We start from the raw sequence: 19,458 nt of genomic DNA on the forward strand, positions 1-19,458 counted from the left end.
ACAGCACGAAAATCTTCAAAGCAAGTTAAAGATATGTGTGTGTACCGAGTTCTGCTGAAGGAACACAGATGACAAAACACACATAAAGGTTGATAGAGATAGAAATCAGCTTCTCATGCTGTAAAGGCCACGTTTTCATCATTTCCCTGATTACGGTGAAACAGTGTTCCCCCAAGCTCTGACTATGCATGTTCTGAGTAGGCTCTAAGAAGATAAATAATGTGTATAAGCCATATGAGTGATATCATCTTGAAAATTTGTAACGTGCAAACTAATAAGGTCAGTAAACAAATAATTAGCATTTCCTACTAACAAATTAGCATTTGTTAGAAGGAAATGGCAGTAAACACGTATATGTGCTGAAAGGAAATTTTGACTCACCTTACCAGCTAAATATACAATCTAGAGATTCTACTGAACAGCAAGAAAAAACATATACTGTATGAATGGCATTATATCCATTATAAAATACAGAAAATCTGGCCTCTGGCCACTTATCTACTGTACATGAAACTGTGTAGAAGCATGACAAAAATGTAGGCTCAGCCGACACTTTGTTTGAGATGCTATAAATATTCAAAATTCATAACAACTAAGAATATTTAAAGCAATTGAGAAAGACACATGTAAAGGACTGGCACACCTATAGACCCATAAAATCTAACCTTTATTATGAAATTAATTAAAAGGGAATTACAATGATAGAAAAGCAAGAAAAAGAAATTTAAAAATCGATACCCTATGCTTTAATTATAGATTACACTGACATGTCTGTGAATAATATCACGTTCACTGCTCTCCAAGGTTTCAGAGTTCCTTGGATCAATATAACAAGTAAGTAACAAATGTGCTAAATGTAAGCAAATGAGGCCTCCGCTCTGTTGCAATGTAATGGTAATTGTATCAAGTTTGTACCATCCACAGAAGCACAGTTGTGAGGTAAATTTATTAACCTGTTTATTTCACATATTTCACAACAACTAAGAATATACTAAATAAATATAGACAGTGATAGAGGCAGTGCAGATAATATTTGATATAATCTCTAATCACAAATACATACTGTATTTAAACTGCATAATGAAAATGTTTAGTTACAATTATAGAATTCTTGGGCAATAATTGAATTCTATCCCTGTCCATAGCACCAAGCTTAACAATATGAAACTGATAGGATATATTTCCACTTTGTTTATTAGGGCGTAAAGAAAGCATTAAAAAAAAGTTGAAAAGTAACTCACCGTCTAGGCTAGGACACGTGACAGGACAGAGCAACAAGTAATGAGATTCCTAGGGAGCTCAGATAGAAGTCGCTCTTCCTATCTGGACACGCTGGCATTAAGATAAGCCACCAAAATCAATACACAGGAATCATCCCGAACTTCATCTTTGGCACCTTCAACAGATATAAGTAGTTTGTTGCGCTAACTGACCTAAGTCTATTTAGCAAAATGTGAGATTACAGTTTACCACAGAATAAGTCAACCACTTCCTATTCATTCCAATAGGATTTTTAGAAGTGTATTTATTAATGGGTTAAAGTTCACCATTTGATAACTACACGTCTAAAAATCCCATAGCAATGAATAAAAAATGGGTGAATTTTTCTGTGGTAAACTCTAATCACATTTAGATAAATCTGTCCCTTGGTCTTAAGAGATCCTGGTAACAATCCTTCTGTTCTGATTTTTGGTGTCATGAGTTCAAGCAAAGCGCCAGCTGTAGAGAATGACCTCCTTCATAAAGCTCCCACACAGCCTGAAGGCCCTTGAAGATAAGAACATGGATTTTAGAGGCTGGGAGAGGAACAAGTGCCAGAATACTGCAGTGAAGTCAAAACAAGCAAAGTTTTGAGCAGGAAAAATAAGTCACAGTTCAGTGCCACGGAAGGTCAGGACATGATGGACACTTTTGGGGGTCAGAATCAGGCCAGAGTCAAAACCACAGTGGCTGAGAGGATTCAATGTCACCAGGGCTGGCTGAAGAACATTTAAGCAGAAATGTTTGAAAGCAAATATATAATTGGCTGCGAGGAGTTATTAGACTTGGTGCAAAGTAATATTAATACCCTGGTAGTGATTAAGTGGTTGCTTGGATATTATACTTTTCCAAGTCATCCAAGCCATTCAGGCAGTAATAGAATCTGCCATCACCACATCACCCAGCAGGGGTGCACAAATTAAAAAGCAAAGGGCCAAAGACTGACCCCTGCAGTACTCCACTTACAGCACTGGCCCAATCAGAAAATGCTCCACTTACTATCAATTTTTGTTATTTATCCTTCAGCTAGTACTCTATGAAAGCGCAAATATTATAATTCAGGCCAGTATTCCTTTTTTAATTGAATTTAATCAGTAACCTTCAGTGTGGTACTGTACCAAATGCTTTAGCAAAATCTAAGTAGATCACATCCACTGCCATCCCAGAATCTTCTACCACATCCCTTCTGTTTTTTTTATACAATAATTATACCATATTAGCAATTTGCTAATCTCTCGGTACCATGCCATACCTCAAAGAATGCTGGAAAATTAAGTATAGAGGTTTAGCAATCCCAGAGTTTGGATCTTTTAGTGCCCTGGGATGAATACTTTCCAGTCCTGGACCTTGTTTACAAAATAAACAAAAACAGTTTTAAATCTCTGATTTTCCCTGCACGTATTAAAGGAGATGGAAAGCCATTTTGGCATTTTACTGCCTATAGATTTGCCACATTAGTGCAAGTTAGAACACTATATTTATTCCGCAGAAAGCTTTACCATACCTGAGTAAACAGCAGTGGAAGCATTATTCATTTGTTTAAGACAGCAGCTGCCATTTTAGCTTTGTCTGAAGCTTCCGTGTTGCAGCTCTACAGGGTGGTAGCTCAGATGACACATTCTGATGGAAAGGGGAGTGAATTCTTATGGGAGGGGGAGCAGTAAAAGGGAGAGAGGAGAGAGCTGTACAGACTCCACCCCAGGAATGAAGGGTTTTTCTGAGAGGGATGTGTACACAAAGACAATAAATCCTGTGTTTTGATAGAGGACTGCAGATTTTCTGTGAGTGCCTGATTAATGTAATCTACTTGTAATCCACTTGTAATCAAAACTTTTAAAAATCAAGACACACATCAAGCAGGGGCTGAATTAGAGGTCTCTGTTAGGGCAATTACACATGGACATACTCAAAACACTGAACTACCAAACTAGGGTTGTCACCTGTTCAGTTTTGAATCAGACCACCTAGATTTTCCTTGGTCTGTACGGTTCAAATTTACCTGTCAAGGTTTCACAGTTTTGAGATCCAAATAAACATCTGTGCTAGAGACAGCCAATTCCTTTCGTCACATTGAATAATCATCCACTGGCGTCACAACACCATTACCCCGCCCACTGACTAGATAGATTATCTCTATGTCATCACTCTTGCCAGCATCACTGATGCACCCCCATTACATTATCACCCCACCCTCTTTTTAAAGGAGAAGGACTGGCTAATAAAGAGTTAATATCAAGCTGCAGGCATACCTTCAGTTGTCTCAATAGTGCCCTCAAGTCTCCCCACATTTTACCTGTTCAGAGGATCAGAAGCCAAACAGGAAGAAAAAATGCTGAACTGTGTAGGAGGGAGGGGGGAGCAGGAGAGAGCAGAGAGCTGCGTGTCTCTGGCACATGAATTACAGACACAAGAAATCTTTTGACAGAGAAGTCAGTGCAGCATTTCTGTGAGTGCTTATGGCTGTATTTACATAGACCTTTCTGATAAAGCTTACTTAGTTTTTACCTTTCTTTCTCCTTTAATCACCATCTGAAAAGGTGTCAACCCTACATGGGAGCTTGTGCAGCAATGCATGTTGTACTGGGGGGATAATTCAACAAATGCATTCTGTGCTGTGGAACACATCAAAAAGTTGCCACTGGCCCTAACCTGGTCATGTTCAGTAGTATTCAGCAATTAGTGTAAACGAAAAACAACACATATTTGTCCCCTCTAGGATGACACCATAGACAATACATAAAAACCCAAGTTCACCTATTGAAGGCATTCATGTCAGCAAAGCCTTTTCATCACTTCATAAAGACAGTTCTATTTTCTTCAAGTCCAGCACAAAAGTCTTTTAATTGGTTAATGAAGAATTTCTGCAAGACTGAAACTGAGTGTGCCAGAAGGGATACACTTGTTAAAATAGCCCCTTTTAGAAGTAAACAGGGTTAACAGATATTGGAGAGTTCCATTGCCGTTGTGAATCATCGAGGACAGCCCCTCCACATGTGCCTGTGACATCACTGACAGAGGGAGTTGTAGGGTACTCCCCAGCATGTGTGTGTGTTAGAGATAGAAACAGAAAGCTACATTCAAATCTTTCCACTGCTCCAAAAAGCACATATTGAATGCTGGTGTCCCCTCTTGCAACATGCAGTATCATGCCTGAGGATTTCAAAGAGAAACGCAGAAAGCAAACACAACCAACGAGGAATGACGGTGAGCTTTAATCTCTCAGGTACCACCAGTGTGGAAGGGAAACTGGATACAGTTTATCCTAAGATGCATTTGTAGTTACCCCTGTCTGTATGTATACAATATTCAGTATTGGATGCAGAGTAAAAGGTTTAGGAATAAGCAGGCTAATAAGATCTGGTTATAGAGTAAGTACTATAAAATACATGCCATTATATCAGGTACCTGTAATAACATTTTATTTTTAAGCAACGTGTTTTTTAAATTTTACTTTACCCGTAGGAAGACACAAGGATATGGCAGCCCCCGAAGTAAAAATAGATATAGAGATTTTGAAGCATATGTGGTTAAACACAGACACCCAGACATGTACACAGGAAAACACATTACTGGACCGATATATAGTTGAGAAATGTATGAGCATGGATATGTAACCACTGGCTCTGTAGTTATGGGGATGGGGATACAACTCCCAGCAAGCTCAGTAAAGCAAAGCGGCTGTTGTTAAAATTTCTGCTTGGGAGAAAGTATTTCAGGCACAAAATGCAGAGAGGTCCAAATTACATGACATCCGTTACCCTTAGTAAATAATTTAGAATTTTTTCTCTGTAATAATAAAACAGTACCTTGTGCTTGGTGGTAACTAAGCTTCGTTAATCCATGTTGCTGGGTTGCTGGCATGGCAGTCCTATTGTGTTTATTTCTTTATTAAATGTTTTTTTTAGCAGACTTAAGTTATGGCGATCCAAATTATGGAAAAAAACATTATCTTGAAAACCCAATGTCCCAAGCATTCCAGATAATAAGAGTCAATACCTAAGGTAGGGCATATTGTGATGGCATTTGTGTGTGTCTATACCAGTATTTCAAGTACAGTGTGGTCATAAAGGGAAAACTCCCACCTCCCACTCCCATGTGTGGTGAATGGGAATCTTGTGCCTTATCTGATAGACGGACGGACATAGAGAGACTGCAAATACAGTGTATGCACCTGATGCACTTAAATGTCTCTGGAAATATACAAGCGTATTAGGTGCAGGAACTGGAGGCTAGCAGAGGTTTCTGGAACTTGTAGTTTAGACTCAAAAGAACTTCATGTTGGGATTACATGCCCCAGTATAGGAGGATACAAATAACACTAAAGTGGTGTGAATCATGTGACCTGGAAAAATTGGCACACTGTTTTTCATTACAATTGGCATATAAAAATATAGGCATGGGATCCGTTATCCAGAAATGATAAAATTGTGGGATGGCCATTTTCCATGGACTCTATATCAATCAAATAATTCAGATTTTTAAAAGTGATTTCCTTTATCTGTAATAATAAGACGGTACCTTGTACTTTATGCCAGCTAACTTATAGTTAATTCTTATTACAAGCAAACAATCCTTTTGGATTTAATTAATGTTTAAACGAGGTAAGGTATAGGTATAGAGATCCCCGAGCATTCTGGATAACAGGTCCCATAACCGTATTCATTTATGCAGTTTTATTGAAATATGACCAACAGCAATTGCATAATAAAAGCACTGAAATCCCAGTGAAACAAATCCATGCATATGGATCACATGTTTGGATCATAGGCAAATTAATATCATAAATTACATTGTAGCTAAAGGAGATATAAAATATATAAAGTGCTTTGCAAAATGTTTAAACCCTTTGCCAATTCTCTCATTTTGTGCCAGATTTAAATCAGTGAGAAAAAGTTATCTTGTGGTTTATCACGTGAAAACTCATGGTGAGATTAAATTTGAGGAGAAAAAATGTTTCTTCTAATTCAATTAGAAAAAAATGAATTGAAAGTTTATCATTTGAAAACTCTATTGAGGTAACACAGTAACATAGTAAGTAAGGGTGAAAAAAGGCACATGTCCCTTAAGTTCAACCATAATGCCAATATATAACCTGCATAACTCCTAGTTGATCCAGAGGAAGGCAAAAACCCCATCTGAAGCCTCTCTAATTTGCCGCAGAGGGGAAAAAATTCCTTCCTGACTCCAAGATGGCAATCGGACCTGTCCCTGGATCAACTTGTACTAAGAGCTATCTCCCCTACCCCTGTATTCCCTCACTTGTACTGAGAGCTATCCCCCATACCCCTGTATTCCCTCACTTGTACTGAGAGCTATCTCCCCTACCCCTGTATTCCCTCACTTGTACTAAGAGCTATCCCCCCTACCCCTGTATTCCCTCACTTGTACTGAGAGCTATCCCCCTACCCCTGTATTCCCTCACTTGTACTGAGAGCTATCTCCCCTACCCCTGTATTCCCTCACTTGTACTAAGAGCTATCCCCCCAACCCCTGTATTCCCTCACTTGTACTGAGAGCTATCTCCCCTACCCCTGTATTCCCTCACTTGTACTGAGAGCTATCTCCCCTACCCCTATATTCCCTCACTTGTACTGAGAGCTATCTCCCCTACCCCTGTATTCCCTCACTTGTACTAAGAGCTATCTCCCCTACCCCTGTATTCCCTCACTTGTACTGAGAGCTATCTCCCATAACCCTGTATTCCCTCACTTGTACTGAGAGCTATCTCCCTACCCCTGTATTCCCTCACTTGTACTGAGAGCTATCTCCCATAACCCCTGTATTCCCTCACTTGTACTGAGAGCTTCTCCCCTACCCCTGTATTCCCTCACTTGTACTGAGAGCTATCTCCCATACCCCTGTATTCCCTCACTTGTACTGAGAGCTATCTCCCCTACCCTGTATTCCCTCACTTGTACTGAGAGCTATCTCCCCTACCCCCTGTATTCCCTCACTTGTACTGAGAGCTATCTCCCCTACCCCTGATTCCCTCACTTGTACTGAGAGCTATCTCCCATACCCCTGTATTCCCTCACTTGTACTGAGAGCTTATCTCCCCTACCCCTGTATTCCCTCACTTGTACTGAGAGCTATCTCCCCTAACCCCTGTATTCCCTCACTTGTACTGAGAGCTATCTCCCCTACCCCTGTATTCCCTCACTTGTACTGAGAGCTATCTCCCTACCCCTGTATTCCCTCACTTGTACTGAGAGCTATCTCCCTACCCTTCCTTTACCCCTGTATTCCCTCACTTGTACTGAGAGCTATCTCCCATACCCCTGTATTCCCTCACTTGTACTGAGAGCTATCTCCCATACCCCTGTATTCCCTCACTTGTACTGAGAGCTATCTCCCATACCCCTGTATTCCCTCACTTGTACTGAGAGCTATCTCCATACCCCTGTATTCCCTCACTTGTACTGAGAGCTATCTCCCATACCCCTGTATTCCCTCACTTGTACTGAGAGCTATCTCCCATACCCCTGTATTCCCTCACTTGTACTGAGAGCTATCTCCCCTACCCCTGTATTCCCTCACTTGCTAAGAAGGAAAGGGTTTTACTCATTTTTTAGTATGTAATAGAGGGCCCCTGCCCCTACCTGAACGCTGAAATCATTTCTTCTAAAAATGCTCCTTTGCCCAGTATGGTCCTCCCGAAGTACACACTATTTCTCCTTGTCTGCGCCGCCATGTTTTAAACATGGTGCTCCACTAGCCTCCCCGCTTGCCTCTCCCCCCCCAGCACCTGTCAGCTGTCACCGTTCCTCACCGCTCCTCTCCCCTCCCCTCCCTTCGTCCTCTCATCCCTGCTCCTCTTCTCGCTTGCCTCTCCGCCCCAGCACCTGTCAGTCCTCACCGCTCCCCTCCCTGCACCTGTGTCCTCTTGTCCCGCTCACCGCTCCGCCCCAGCACCGCCAGCCGACACGGTTCCTCACCCCTGCTCACCTCTCCCCCTCCCTGTACCTGCGTCCTCTCGTCCCCGCTCCTCTCCTCGCTTGCCTCTCCGCCCCTGCCGGCTGCGTCCTATAATGGCCCCAGCTGCTGCTTCTAATGGCAAATAGCGTCTCATAACCAGACGCTAAGGGGAGCGCGCCTGCTTGTGCGCATGCGCCGCCTTTAATAGTAAGTCTCCAAGTCTTGGAAAAGAGCGATGCATTATGGGAATCTTTCTACCCAGCTCAGAGGTTTTTTTTCCTGTTTTGCTTCTGATCATCTGAACTGGAGATATATGGGGAGACTTAAGGGCACTATTGAGGCAACTGAAGGTAAGCCTGCATTTTGAGATTAACTCTTTATTAGCCTTTCCTTCTCCTTTAAAGTTATATAATGTATCAGCCAGCACAACTGGTTCAGGGAGGGAGTTCCACAACTTCACAGCTCTTACAGTAAAAAATCCTTTCCGAATGTATAGATGGAGCCTCCTTTCTTCTAATCGGATTGAGTTGATGGGAAAAAAAACTGTACCTGAATTAAGGTAAAAAGGTTTTCCTCCTTGAATTTTATCTTGTCAATCAGTTTTCACGTAATAAACCATGAGATAACTTTGAATTGCATCTGGCCCTTTTTGGATGACAAATCCTACACTAAGAACTGTTTACTGTATTTGTGTTTTTAAATGTCTCATTCATTTCTGTAAATAAATCTCAAGAAACATTGAAAAAAAACCTCTTTAACATGAAACATTAGCGGCCATTCTGGTACCAGCCCATGATCAGAGACCTGCAACTGTTATGGCTCATTATAATTTTACTCAATAGACTATTTAGAATATGTGTAATGCAATAGTTGCCTGTTATTAAGAATTCAAGGTAAGAGTTCTGTTTTAATGCTTTCCTACTAATGATAGACATTTTAGTTAAAAGTAATTGTTTTATAAAAATCCTGAATTCTGAAATGCAGCAAATAGAGACCCACAAATCAACAGACAATTTTTTGTTTCCCTGTCAAATTGCACCATCAATTACCACAGATTAAATCTTTATGAAATTATTACTGTCATCTGCAACAGACTAGGGCTGGTAGGGATCAGCACTGAGACCATTGGGGAGGATGGTGATGGTAGATAAAGGGTTGGTGCTGCTCTAAGAGCGACATAACATAATTGTACTTTAGAACTAAGGGGAAGTCTGTGCACTATAACACTTGTAATATGGGGCGTGCATTACAGCTTGGTGGATACTCTTTCCCTTTATTTCATGGAGGTCATGGAAGGTTATTTTACAATAGCTTTGGAAGCTTTTCTTACCCAGAATTCCTTACCCCTCTATTGCCTTGGTGCTACCCAGGTTATTTTGCTGGTCTGCTAATACTCAGAGTTCTGCAGAAGGCCAGGCAAGATAGTGCCAAACATATATAGCTGTAAGAGGCTTAATTAAAAGGAATAAAGGTAATTGAAATACAATGTACTGTACTAAAGCTGTGTAGCCATGTGGGCAGCCATTCAAGCTGGAAAAAGGCACAGGTTACATAGCAGATAACACATATCTCTGTAGAATAAAATTGTAACCTGCACAGCTTTTCTGTAAACTGCTATGTAACCTGTGCCTTTTCTCCTTTTTTCAGTTTGAACAGCTGCCCCAATGGCTACACAGCAGCTGTGTTAATATAAAATATAGTAGGGTTTCTGAAGCAAACACACAACTTTTACCAGTGCAGGGCAATGGTACATAATAAATGAATTTTGATACACTTTTTGGTATTACTGTTCCTTTAAGGAAAGTACAACACGGGGCAATCACTATTTATTGGGCTGGTGGGGGGCTGTTTGGGCCTCTATGTACTTGAAATGCCAGGGCCTGGTTTGATCCCAGTCCAGACCTAAACCAGGGAAAACAACGACCAGGAAAACCAGGCAAGAAACAAAAATCAGAGAGGGATACAAACCAGGAAGAAGAACATGTGGCAATGACCAGGGCAATAAAAGCAGCTTCTGCTGAAGGGAATTACTTTATGTGATGCTGCTACTTCATACAGTCATAAGCAGAGCCCTGAGTAGGCCCTGGAGCCTGCAGATATTGTACCCTTAAATACAGGTCAGACAACAACCAAATATTAGGTACAATGATAATACTAACAATAAATATCCTGCCTTGGTATTTATCTAATTGTCAGGCATCAATCAGCCACATAGACAGGAAGAATAAAGGTAAATAAATAAATAGAAAAACAAGATCAACTGCAAAAGTTAATTTGAACATAAGGTTCCAAATGAAGTAGTTCTAGTAAATGCACTCTAAAGGTTAAGTACTGGAAGCAAGCAGTAGTATTGTGGTCACATACAGTATAGAACCAAAGGTAGATGCAAAGTTTAGGAAAGATTGTCAGGCTGCACAGCACAGTGTATAATGTTCCGTTATGAATAGCAGAGCACTTTTCACCAGCACATTTCGGGACTCACACGCCCTCTCTCTAAAGAGAAATCCCCACTCGTCAGTCTCTTCCTGTAACAGAAGCAACACCTGGAGAGAGTATATTCTTTTTCTAAGTATATATCTGATATGAATAATCAGCTGTGCTGCTGAGAGATAACCTATGCTCAGTGTAGCTTCTATTGCACATCAGAGCATTGCACACAAACTAATTTGGTAATACGTTAATAGAACTGTATGAATATTTCCACTGTGGTGTATAAGTAATGTCAGCACCCAGCTACTAGCAGTGCATACAGTAGAGCAATACTCCCCCTCACTCATAGCTTCCCCAGAGCATATGACTAATCAGACCCACTCTTTAGATGTGATCACTTTCAATAGGGTCTTTCCTTTCATTAGTTCCATTCACGGGATTCCCCCTTTGAACAATATGCCGTAAAAAGTAATGCACAAAGGTGAAAAGTGATTTTAATTTCTTACTGTAACACTGAGCCACTGAGAGTAAACACACTCTTGCCCAAAACCTTTAATAGGCAGCACATAGTATAGCCATAATGTTATGTTCTCACAGCTCAGACTGTCAGCCTTATTTACTGAGAGGTATGCACTAGCACTGGAGTACTAAGGGTTCCAAAGAGAATATAATCACGAATATGGGAGAGAGACAGAACATAGTTTTCTATAACAAATTTATAAAATGAGTTACAAATACATTTAGGAAATAGGAAAGGGGACATACAAAGGGCCATTTGCATAGCAGAACACAGTGTGCAAAGTGCAACAAAAGGCCGCAAACATTAGACTCATGGGGCACCCTTAGATCCCTGAACACCCTTTTGGCTCCAAAATTGAGTGGAGAGCTACAAAAATTCAGTAATGTGCAGGGAAGGATGCAAAGTGTGAAAAATGAAAACGCTTCATAAATGACCCTTTATTAATGCACAAGTAAAATGAAAACTATACCTCGCTCTGCGGGTTCTTCCCTTGTTGCCTAGAAGTCAGCAGAAAACAGCATGGCATGTGGGATGCTCCTACTATCTCTCATATATAGGAGAGGGGCATCATGGCATCAAGGGCCATGATGCCACTTATATTGTAATGTCACCCACTGTGACCTACAGCACTTATACTGCATTTGCCTTTTTGTGTCTGTAAGTTCCCCTCCCATATAGATTGTAAGCTCTACGGGGCAGGGACCTCCATCCTCTTGTGTCTTTGACTCTTAACTTATTGCAACTGTATTTATCTTGTATCTATCTGTATTTATTGTTGTATTTTGTATTTATCTATTATTATCTTAATAATCCCCTGTTTGTATTAATGTATTCTACTGTACAGCGCTGCGTACATAAATAGCGCTTTATAAATAAAGATATACATACATACAAGGGCCCCTGTACAGAAACAGTGTTTTGCCTTTACCCCAACTAAGCTGGCACTGTGAGCGTTCCCTTACTTAATATGACCTCAATATTCTTTTCTTCTTCTGTGACTTCAGTTTTTATATATATATATATATATATTATATGTATATTTTAAATGCATATAGATTTGTGCAGAGCAGGAAGTGACACATGAATATAAGTTGAAAAGATTAGTATGGCAGGAATGATTTCCTGATAAGCTTCTGAAATGTGTTTCTCTCCCTGTGGTTCTGTGCAAGCATATAAAGAGACCTGCCTTTATATATATGTTAGAAATCTTTTTGGAGGCATGATACATGAATAATGCTATAAATGTCACTTAGTATAGGACGTGGTACATTTGTTTGAACACTGCATTTCCTCTTATACAGTGCTATGCCTGGCACTTTTTGTGAATGATACCAATATTCAGATCAATGGGAAGTCCCAGTTTATAAGATAAAAAAATCCCTAGGCTGCAAAATTCTTGGGAAAAATCATAATTACATCAGTCTGTTCAAATAACAGTTTCAGAATTATGCCTGATGCTAATATTATTATAAACAAATGGGAAGGCCAGTAGTTTCTTCCAGGAAAGGTGGCAACCCTATTATTAAGTACAAATGACATATTAGGGCTGATTCACTAAAGTGCGTTAAAATGTGCGTTATTTATAGCATGTGTTAAAATTTTTATTGCGTCTAATTTTTCACGTCTTTATGCACGATTCACTAAAAGGATATTTGCGTTAATTTACGCGCGATACTGCTTGCGTTAATTTAGTCACGAAGACTATTTTCATGCAGTATTTGACGGAACAAGCGCTAATCAACGCACCGCGTATAAATAGTTGCCGCGTGCGAACGCCATGTTAGCCATAGATGCCAATACTTAAGGAAAATTACTGTACTGAAAATGCCCATTTCCCTGCAAACTGGAGGCTGCATCACTCTAGGGCCAACACAGACTTGAATAAATCCCACTGCAAAGTCCATATTTTATTGCCAAAAGCTCATGAACTGTACTTTTCTATAATTACCGCCTGCCTCAAGTAGGTGTTAATTTTCACATAGCCTAATGCGATATTTAGCGCGTCTAAGTGTTTGTGAATCATGCGTTAAAAACATGTCTATACCACCATCTTTTTCACACTTTTGCACCCTGCTCTGTACTTGAACAGGTGCATTACCTACGGCTGGCAGTAAGAACAGGGTGGGCCTGTGCCTTGCAACCCTGCTCTAAACACCTCATGACAAATTTATTTTGCGAGGTGCAGAACTACCACTGTTATTTAGTTCAATACCTTTGTAAAATGATATGGAGTAGAACCCTCATTTTACATTTGTCAGGGGCTGGAAAAAATAATGTAATATCCAGAAAAATTTTAAATCATAGAAATGCATTAGGCATTACATATTGGTGGGACAACAAAAAAGGTGTAAAATGGGGGAAAACTTAAATTAGGTAAACTTCAGAGGCTTCACTGCACATTGTATATAAAATATATATTTGAGAATAACAAAATATTTTTCAAATGTGCATTTTGTGAACGAGTGATGCAAATAACACAGTTGCCTAAAGGAGAGGAATAGAACTCACTATAAGTAAAGATGTAATACATCAAATTCTAATCCATGCTAGCAGAGAATACTGTGACAAAAGGAAAAATACAACTTGTATGCAGAGAATACATATTTATGAACCTGCTAAAGAAAAATATCAATCCTATCCAAGGGCAGAATATTATTAGAGAGGAAGAGAGGTACCTGGGGGAGACAGGTACACAGAAGCATATCTCTACCTGCAGAAAATGATTAATCTCTTACACCTTGTATCTCTTTAACCCCTACACCTGCAGTACACGAGGTAAAGCTGAAAAGGTGCCATTACTCTTCATAAGAGATGCAAAGAGGAACTGAAGAATGATTCACAATTCCCTATCAGAGATAAGTGCCCCTTAGTGAAATGAGTGTATGACTCATGTAGAACAGGCAGAGCTTGTAACAAACACCTGCCATTATTTATGGGTGTATTTACCCTAGAAACAAAAAGAGACAGGAACAAAAAAAAAACTGATTGTATGGAGCCCCACATATTAAGTCTGAGGGAGCCATTTACTAAGCCGATTCAGATATTTTAGCACATATTTTTGTTCACAGGAAAAATAACATGAATTTACTATGCGTAAAAACTGCTAAAATCCAAATAAGACAATTTACCAGCTAAAACTTGCCGAGAGCATGTAGAAGTCAATAGCAGATTGGAGGATCCTTCTTTTGCTTCTAAACTTTAGAGGTTTCAGATCTTTGACGCTGTTTTTGAGTCCAAATTTCAAAAAAGTAGAGGTTTCAGTGTGAAAATTCCAACATTCGTGGAAACAAGTTTATTTGAATTTTAAAATAAAAAAAATTAGATAATATGGCACAGAAAACAGCCCACTCAGTCACTCAAATTTGGTGACTGCCCTTTCCTATTTCCCACAGTAGGGGAGAGCTACCCACTTTGAGTAATACACTTGTGGAAGTGTTGGGTGCTTGTTCAGAAGACTACTCTCTTGTAGAGTGAAGGGTGTTTATTTAGCCCATATACACATGTACAGAGGGCAATGTTTTGGGCCCTTTTCTATTTCATCATGATAATGTTAACATACAGAATTGGCTTGCAGATATAGGAGCATAAGAATTAGACCTTACCAGATAGTGTTTGTGCACCTTTTTTTGCTGAAGGAACTCATGTCAAATAGATTTTCCCTTTAACTTGGAGTAACAGTTAAAATGGGGAGTCAGATGAAATCCTGTCTTCTACCTCAGCTATTGACCAGTTGCACAGGTTACCCTGCAACCTTCTCCCTCCAGCTGAGCCCTTGCAATGGTATTGGAGGAAGGGTGATGGTAAGTAAATTGTAACTCGCAACATCCAAATGCTTGAGAAATTGAATAGGCATAAGTAGTAAAAGTTATGGTTAATTAGGAGAGGATTATTACAATATAATAATAATGTGTTGCATATGCAGTAATATACAGTAGCACATAATTATATCTTATTTGATTTTTTTTGTATTTCTCTCTCTTCTTTTTTTTTTGACTATATTCTGTGTATTCTCAATAAGCTGATCCAGGCACCTCTTTACAAACTAAAGTCTGAGATATGTAATCTGAAGAAGAGATAAACATTGGCCTTATAAAATGAACACATGCTCTTAGGGTATATGTTGCCATATTGCATTGACCGTAGTTTGCCCTTCGAAAGGTTATTCTTCTGGTGGTTGGTCTTTGTGAGCTCTGCTTCTTGTGTTTCATAGTGTTTAATGTTGCTTCATTTTGAAACCTGTGCATCGTGGGGCAAAGGATTTCCCCTTATCTGGAATTGTTTATAGATCCTAAGAACTCACAGGATGTAATTTGGACTCTATCAGTGAATGTACAGGTACAACTTGGAACCAGCTCCTCCCATGTACTGAAACTGATAGATCTCTGACCACATATGTACCTGGTCCTCCCACACCAGACTCACCTCAGTTATCTGTTTCCAAACATTCTCTTTCCAAATGAATGCCTACAGAATGATATGAAGTAAAAATACCTTAATAAATCAGCTCCCTGATAGCCATCCAGTAAGCTGTAGTCCAGAAGTTACCCAATGTGTTTGGCATTCTACGTGTATTAATTGTTAAACTTCAGATAGGATTCTGGGCAAAAATAAACCGAAGAGATCATAATAGATTTATTGCAACATTAAATTCCTCATGTAAATTGTGGTTGATATCCCAAGCACACAGTGCTGCCAGTTAAAGACTTTACCTGAACTGGTGTCATCCCTATACAAAGAGTAAAACAGGGACATAATATTGGAGAGCTAGTACACTTTATTCCTGATTGCTCACTAAGGGCACATTCAGCAAATATAGGGTGCTTAATTAAGAACGGCTGATGATTTCCAAGTTGGCTTGGGTTCTTATGTGCAAGGGGGATGAAAAACGACATAATACTGACTGCAGCCATTCCAACTGTTGTTAAAATTAGAGATGCACTAAAGCCAGGATTCGGTTAGAAAATCTGCCTTTTTCAGCAGAATTTGGATTTGGCCGAATCCATAACTCTGGTTGAACCAAATCTGAATCTTTAAAGGAGAATGCAAGTCAAAATGTAAAAAGCCTACTGCCCAATAGTCCTCCTATTGTTTAGTAAAAACGCCACACTTTTGGCTCACCTAATCAAATATTTACTCAGTCACACTTACTTCACATTTTCTAGAACAGGCAGCCATCTCTAAAAAGGTATTCTCCCTTCCTTTCCCTCCTTGCTTCATACTGCACATGTGTTTCATTCCCTCCCCCCCCTCCCCTCTGCCAGATCCGCTTCTGATTGGCTGGTGGGCATGTGTAGCTCAGAACAGGAGACAGGATCAAGTTACACACATGCTCAGAGAATAGGAAGGCTGCCGCTGGCACCTACAGGAAGGGGAGAGAGATTTCAGTGATGTCACTGTAGGCTTCACACTGCTGTAGGCTGCCAGCACCATATCTCAGAGAAGCAAGCAGGGATCTGGGAATTTAGATATGCAGTAAGTACTTAAAAAGAATGCCTTTAGACTAACTTTTAATTTATTTTAACCTTTCATTGTCCTTTAAAATCATGTGAATTTTTGCCACATAAACACAGAAGCTGAAAACTTGAAAACGTTTCTCTTTCACCCTGCATATGCAAATTAGCATTTGGTTCATTATTCACCCGAATCTTTCACGGAGGGTTTGGCCAGATCCTAAAATAGTGGACCCTAGTTAAAATACAGCTATTTTTATTCCCTGGCAGCCTTATACAGTGTAAATGATTTCTATATGTATTTTAGTAAGCAAAAGAACCCTCTGATGCTAGGGTCATGGGTGAACGCCCCTCGTGCCCTATTCTGAAGCTGGCTTTGCTTAACAAGATGAAAAGTATCACCTTTTAGAAATACCATGCAACAATACCTCTGAGAGACTTCATGAATTTCATATTGCTAAGGCTTGCTCTTGGATTCACAAGGTTAGGCATTCAATAAGCCATCCTTATGTGTGAATAAACTTTATATGCAGTTTTCTTCTAGCAATGCCTGTTTTTAAACTAAGGAAACAAAGCCAAAAATGTTTGTTAATCACAGAAATACAACAAGTATTCTCATTGGTACTATGTAATGTGTATATATATATATATGTATAAAAATGGAATCATATACCCCCAGTTGTAAAATGGACCTTATAAATAACAGAGGAATTCCATAATCATATAATAGAATGAAAAAGCGAGGCCAAAGCTTGAATACTTTTATACAGATCAAAAAACACTGAGGTGACTTTTACACCTCTTAAAGCACCTTTTATAAGGATATAATACACAAGAGATATGCATATTCTGTAAATTATAGGTTTATAAATGGAGCTTAGTGATGTCATTGGTTATAATCAGTGCTTAGTGATGCCATTGGTTATAATCAGTGATTAGTGATGCCATTGGTTACAATCAGTGCTTAGTGATGCCATTGGTTATAATTAGTGCTTAGTGATGTCATTGGTTATAATCAGTGCTTAGTGATGCCATTGGTTATAATCAGTGCTTAGTGATGCCATTGGTTACAATCAGTGCTTAGTGATGCCATTGGTTATAATTAGTGCTTAGTGATGTCATTTTTGTCCCTTGACTCATTGAATCATGTGTATCATAATGAATAATGTACCGTTGTTGTAAAATATGAGGGAATTAGAAGTCACACTGGAGTTCCATAACCATTTCTGTGGTTGATGTGCCCTGTATACAAAATCTCATGGCAGTATAAATATTTTTATGGAGGTAGGTTTTATAGGTTATAGTACAGGTACTGTGGCCCCACTCTGGGACTCATAATAAATATTAACTGCATAAGGCATAGGTGTTTCATCTACTCTCAAATTTTAACATTTGCTGATTTAATACCAGTCTTTTATAACTCACAGCTGTGAATATGATGAGCACATTTTACCTTTCAAAAGTGTTCTACACTGGATACCTGGCTGGGAACAAGAGCCCCTGGAAGGGGTACAAATAGTAACTATCCCCTAGATTGGTACATCATGGTGTCAGTGTTAAATACACTCACAGTCTGTGTCTGTTGAACAGGAACCCATATCCAAAGAACACTGAGCATCATCAGAATTATGTTTGGTGATTTACTCCCCAGGTCGTTGTACTGATCATAAACAAGTCTATACACTGCTATTACACTGTCCATAATACACACACAAACATATATAAATTATTGTTTGGATAATATATTCATTTTATATTCCTTGTGCCCATAAAAGTCCCTTACTTAGTTACTATTGCACTGCATTGCTACAGGTTTGCACCAACGTAAGTTAACAAGGGCTACTTACTGGAGGTGTTCAAAAAATCCTACTATTATTCTTCTCTTGTAAATTAAATAGGTACTTTCTAATTCCCTCTCACAATATGCAAACACAAAAGGCCCCTTAGAAGAATGCCTGCTGGCTTATAGGCAGCAATATTACAGGAAAGGCCTTTCATAGCCCGTTATTAATAGATTTTCTCCTTGAAATCTTCCCATTGCCTCAGAGCTGTGGTTGGGAGTCTGGGAATAACTATGCAGTGAGAGCATTTACTAAATAAGTCCATAAGACTAAAGCCTTTGTCACACAATGAGCAGATGGGAACACATTCATTTCCCAGCTGCAAGTGCCCTGCAGGAGTTGGGTGCAAAAGAGGGCCTACTGTATGGCACTGGCATGCAAGCCTGTCTTGTTAGATCATTTGCTTGAACTATAATCTGAGATTTGATAAATATAAAAAATGAAATATACATATTTAAGTGCAAACATAATAAACTGTATGCTTTCCATGACATTAATCCACGTGCAATGGCATGTACACCTATTTGATCCATGTTTTTTGTTGGGTAATACAGTAACAAAATAAGTAATAAAACAATTTTGTTCTTAAACTTATGTATACAAGACGTACACTGTAAAAGCTTTGCCCTTTTTAGATACTACTACTACACATTTCTACAGAAACTACTATAGTACTTTTCTAAAAATAACCATTCATATCCAAGTGTATTCATAATACCATGCAGTCACTTAATGTGGGGTGATGACAGCCAATGTCCAATCCTAGAAACTACATTATATTGGGATACTGCCGATACGTTCAGTATTTTCTACTTTGGTTTGGTATGGCCAAAGAGCAAAGCTCCCTCAGTGCCTTCTTTGCAATCTTTAGTTCCCCAAAAATCATCACATTATTGAGTACTGAGTGCCACATATTCCTGATTAGACTTTGGAAAGAGCAAAAAACACTCTTATATTGCTAAACCAGTCTGATCAAAGAAGCCATAGGCTTCCATACTAAATATCCATATTAACTTGTATCAACATTTATTAAGGCTTTTTT

At 39.3% G+C, this 19,458-nt stretch overlaps 1 protein-coding gene across 1 annotated transcript in view; it reads left to right on the forward strand.

Moving 5' to 3' along the window:
• Positions 1-4,316: 4,316 nt before the first annotated feature.
• The window catches only part of LOC116408883 (zinc finger E-box-binding homeobox 1-like), a 48,832-nt gene continuing 33,690 nt past the window's right edge, over positions 4,317-19,458 (forward strand). The window contains exon 1 of the mRNA XM_031897170.1: positions 4,317-4,464. Coding sequence (XP_031753030.1) covers positions 4,374-4,464 — 91 coding nt within the window. The 5' untranslated portion in view covers positions 4,317-4,373. The remainder of the gene's footprint in view (positions 4,465-19,458) is intronic.

This window comes from Xenopus tropicalis, chromosome 2, assembly GCF_000004195.4.
Source record: "Xenopus tropicalis strain Nigerian chromosome 2, UCB_Xtro_10.0, whole genome shotgun sequence".
NCBI classification, from domain to species: Eukaryota; Metazoa; Chordata; class Amphibia; order Anura; family Pipidae; genus Xenopus; species Xenopus tropicalis.